General features: G+C 35.1%; 2 protein-coding genes across 2 annotated transcripts; both read left to right on the top strand.

The window, feature by feature from the left end:
• The first annotated feature begins 2,437 nt into the window (after positions 1 to 2,437).
• On the top strand, positions 2,438 to 4,501 carry LOC119665063. Its single transcript, XM_038074383.1, has one exon. The coding sequence runs from the start codon at positions 2,438 to 2,440 to the stop codon at positions 4,499 to 4,501; it is 2,064 nt and encodes a 687-aa protein (XP_037930311.1).
• On the top strand, positions 4,498 to 5,044 carry LOC119665064 (the record flags this gene model as incomplete). Its single annotated transcript, XM_038074384.1, has 1 exon — positions 4,498 to 5,044. A coding segment is annotated over exon 1 (547 nt), but the record flags the coding sequence as incomplete, so codon positions are not given.
• Positions 5,045 to 5,074: the final 30 nt, after the last annotated feature.

Below are 5,074 nucleotides of genomic sequence, written 5' to 3' on the forward strand. Positions count from 1 at the left end.
AGATATAGCATATACTTTACAAATAAAAGAGAAGGAAGTTGACGTCCAGGAGATGTCGTCAAAAGACATTAAGAAAAACAAAAAATGGTTAAAAGATACATGGCATTTATACGCAGAGACATTTGAATCTGTATGCGAAACATCTTATAAGGAAAATTCTCAATTTAAAGAAACAGATAAAGTTGCTTCAGAAGCATACAAGAAGATGCAAAAAATATTAGATGATTTTGAACAGCTTGCAAAGCAAGAAATGTCTTCACCTACAGAGTTAGTAGAGGAAACGGAAGATAAAAATGCAGAAAGCACATATGCAGATACGCCAACTTCTGTGGATGGAAAGGCAGGTAATATAGATTCGGGCAGAAAAACAAAACAACAGTCTCCAGGCAATGAAAGTGTAATTATACTGAATCGCAAAGAGTCAAATGAAAAACCTAAAAAGATTATAATGCGTTTTCAACAAAGAATTGGTTTGTTGAAAGAAAAAATAAGAAACATTAAGGGAAAACTGCCGGAAGCAACTAAAGGGTTGCTTGATACGAACCGAGCCAATATTGAAGCTCAGTTTAAAGACATCACAGTATTATACAACAAAATTTGCGATGAAGATTATGATGACGAAGAGATAGAAGGAACCTTCATACTGATGCGAGCCAGTTATGAAGAAATCTTAGAAGAAATTGCGATAAAATATGACGAGAATATAGCGACTGAACACTGCAATCCAACTCGTTTAGAAGACTTAAGACTGCCAAATTTTAATGGAACTGTAGACAATTGGAACTCTTTCCAAGAAATATTCTCAAAACTAGTAGATGGTAACAAGATGCTATCTAATGTTGAGAAATTTTATCGACTGAAAAACGCCATAAAAGGGGATGCTGCACGGCTAATTCAACATCTTCAAGTAACAGGAGAAAACTACAATGCAGCATGGACAATATTAGAGCATAGGTATAATAACAGAAGGCTATTGTTTTGTACGCTATTTGATAGAATCATTGATCATAGCAGCGTTAATATACAAAATGCTGCAAGTATTAAATAGTTGCTGGATACTGCAACAGAATCATATCAAGCTATAAAAGCTATGGGAATACCAATTGAGGATGCAGATCCATTTATAGCAAGAATTCTCATACGAAAACTGGATAAAGAAGGTTTGCTGAGGTATGAACAATGCGTTCAAAAAACAAAAGAAATTCAAACAGTAAAAGATGTTATGACATTTTTAGAGCAACAATATTTAGCTCTCGAATCGGTTGGCTGCAAAAAAGGAAATATTACAGACAAAAAAATAAAATCGACAAATGTGTTTCAAATTTCACAAAAACAATGTATGTTTTGTAACACAGTAGGTCACTCTGTTATTGAATGCCGGAAGTTTACTCAGCTATCGGTTAGTGATAAAAACTCCTGGATTAATAAAACAAAGTTATGTAAAATATGTTTTACACACAAAAATGACAAGAAATGCTATAAGCTAGATAAAAAGTGTGAGCAATGTGGAGGACAGCATCACAGTATGCTACACTTTCAGAGAATTGTGCAAAATAAACCACAAACTAGTGCTGGTGCAGCTGCAAGCATGATTACCAAAGAAAATAGTGCAATCACTTTATTAGCAACAGCACAGATTCAAGCGGATTCTGCAAGTGGTGAAAAGGTTTTGTTAAGAGCGCTGCTAGATCAAGGTTCACAGAGGACATCAATTTCAGAGGAAGCAGCACAAATATTAAGGTTACATAGAACTAAATCAAGAACGGATCTGATTGGATTAGGAAATACATTAGTAGGAATATCAAAATCAACAGTAGAACTCGTAATTCGTCCAAGATTTAAAAGCAATAACAGTTACAAAATTAAAGCTATGGTTCTTAGCAAGCTAACATCAGCACAACCTAATAATTCGTTTAATGAAGATTTAAAAAAATGGGATAATTATTGTTTAGCTGATCCTATGTTTAATAAATCTGACCGGATAGATATAGTGCTGGGAGCAGATATCCTTACCGAGATATTGCAGCCGGGTTTGAGAAAATGGGGTAAAATCTTAGGTCAAGAAACTTCCCTTGGTTGGATATTATCTGGAGTTATCAACACAAACAATACAGTCAAAACTATAATATCAGCAGTTACTTCAAACATTGAGAGATTTTGGGAAATTGAAGAAGTTTGTGAAGCATCTGAAATAAATGAAACTGATAAAGAATGTGAAAATTGGTTTAAATCAACAACAACGCTAAATAAGGAAAACAGATTTATCGTAAAATTACCATTTAAAAAAGAAAACGAACTAGGAGACTCTAGGAAAATGGCTATGGCCAGGCTTTTGTGTTTGGAAAAAAGATTTAAAAGAAACTCTAAGCTAAAAAAAGAATATATCAAGTTCATGAAGGAATATATGGAAATGGGTCACATGCAGAAAGTTTCTTAAATGATATTTGGTAAATTTTATATGCCTCATCAAGCTGTAATAAGAGATGACCACTCAACAACAAAAGTTCGGGTAGTATTTGATGCTTCAGCAAAAACTACTAACGGAAAAAGCTTGAATGAAATACTACACACTGGACCTAAGCTACAGTTGGACATATTTCAGCTACTAATCAAGTGGAGATTGTGGAAGTACGTTATGACAGCTGATATAGAAAAAATGTATCGGCAGGTGTTGGTAGCAGAAGAAGATCAGCCGTACCAAACTATCCTATGGCGTGAAGATCCAGAAAAACCAATAGAAGAATTTGTACTGAAAACAGTAACCTACGGAACTTCTTGTGCACCGTTCTTGGCAAAAAGAGCTCTACTAGAAGTTGCTTATGATTGTGCAGATAAAAACTCAAAGTTATATCAGATAATAAAAAATGATTTCTATATGGACGATTTGATGACAGGTGCGGACTCCATAAAGGAATGTATAAACATTCAATTTGAAATCAGTCGGCAGCTAGAAAAGTTTGGATTTCATTTGCGAAAATGGATGGCAAACGAAAAGCGAATTTTAGGTGAAATTTCGGACTCTGGAGACAGTTATATTATTAAAGTAGAAGACGGAGAAGCTGTTAAGACGCTCGGTATACAATGGGTGCCGAAATCAGACAATTTCACCTTTTACATCGAGTCAGTAGATAGTACTAACATAACTAAACGCAAGGCACTGTCTATATTGGCTCGAATCTATGATCCACTTGGATGGTTGACACCAACAACAACAATGGCGAAATTATTTATACAAAAATTATGGCTTATGAACTTGACGTGGGATACGAAGTTAGACGTTAAATTATCTCACGAATGGAATGCGATTGTTTCAAGGATTTCGACTATTAAGGATATAAGAATTCCTAGATGGATATCAACTTTAGCTGAAACAAGTTTAGAGCTTCATGGATTTGCGGACGCTTCAGAGAAGGCTTATGCAGCAGTAGTTTATGCTAAAACTTCTAATGCTATTACTATTCTAGCAGCAAAGTCTAAAGTAAATCCGATAAAAAACAAAAAGACATTACCCAAGCTTGAGTTATGTGGAGCTCATCTGTTAGGAAAACTTATGAAAAGCATTAAAGAAGTTATAAACAGAGAAGTCAAAATATATGCTTGGAGCGATTCAACAATAGCATTATCATGGATCAAGAACGAAAATAAAACTAAAGATAAATTTATTGGGACTCGTGTAAGAGAAATCAAGCAATGCATGCCTTCGGCAACGTGGAATCATGTTAGGTCAGAAGATAATCCAGCGGATGTGGCTTCAAGGGGCTTGAAACCAGAAAAACTTGCAGCACATAGATTATGGTGGAATGGTCCTACATGGTTAAAAGATGAATCAAACTGGCCAACAGCAACTGAATCTGTTCTTTGTGCAACAAATAATATAAACTCTTCACAGAATATAATCAACGATATAATAGAACGGTATTCCAATTATAGGAAATTATTATACGTCATTGCATATATAAGCAGATTCATCAGAAAGCTAAAAAAGGAGAAGTTTCCTGTGTGGTTGACAGTAGAAGAATTAAGGGAGGCAGAAAATATTATAATACGGCATACTCAACATTTATATTTCACAAAAGAAATCAACTTGATCAAAAACAGAAGAGAACTTCCATCTGGTTATAAAATTTGTAGTCTTTACCCGTTTCTGGATAAAAATGAAATACTGCGAGTCAGAGGCCGGTTAGAAAATTCTCCATTCTCTTTTGCTAGAAAACATCCAATACTATTACCAAAATGTCACTTAACGATGCTAATAGTTGATGATTATCATAAAACTACACTACATGGCGGTATAAAACTAATGGAAAATATGCTGAGGCGGCAATATTGGATAATTAATGCTAGAAATATTATTAAAAGGTATGTTCGAAGTTGTGTTAGATGTATACGATATAGGCGTGAAACCGCTACACAGTTAATGGGGAACCTACCGGAAAGCAGAGTGTCAATATCGAAGCCATTTGAGCATGCAGGAATAGATTATGCAGAACCGTACAAATGAGAGTATCGAAAGGAAGAGGTCAGAAATCATATAAAGGTTATATAGCCGTTTTTATTTGTATGGCTACGAAAGCAATCCATTTAGAAGCTGTAAGTGACCTGTCAACAGACGCGTTTCTGGCTGCCCTTAGAAGATTTTTCGGTAGAAGAGGCAAAAGTTCGCATTTATATTCAGATAATGGTACAAATTTTGTCGGTGCTGCTAAGAAAATAGATGATGAATATGAAAAAGCTATTAGAAAACTTTCATCACTTGCTGGAACGATGGCAGCGGAAAAAATTACATGGCATTTTATTCCCCCGGGAGGTCCTCACTTTGGAGGAATCTGGGAGGCTGCAGTCAAGTCGATGAAACATCATTTAAGACGAGTCATTGGTGAAGTGAAATTAACTTATGAAGAAATGTCGACACTGTTAATTCAAGTGGAAGCAGTGTTAAATTCTAGACCGTTATGTGAAGTACGAGATGATACAGAGAATACTGATGTTTTAACTCCCTGCCATTTCCTAGTTGGAAGACCTTTAATTGATATTCCAGAGGAAAGTTGTTCAAAATCAATTGATTCTCTTAATC

This window comes from Teleopsis dalmanni, unplaced genomic scaffold, assembly GCF_002237135.1.
Source record: "Teleopsis dalmanni isolate 2A unplaced genomic scaffold, ASM223713v2 unscaffolded_contig_3387, whole genome shotgun sequence".
Lineage (NCBI taxonomy): Eukaryota > Metazoa > Arthropoda > Insecta > Diptera > Diopsidae > Teleopsis > Teleopsis dalmanni.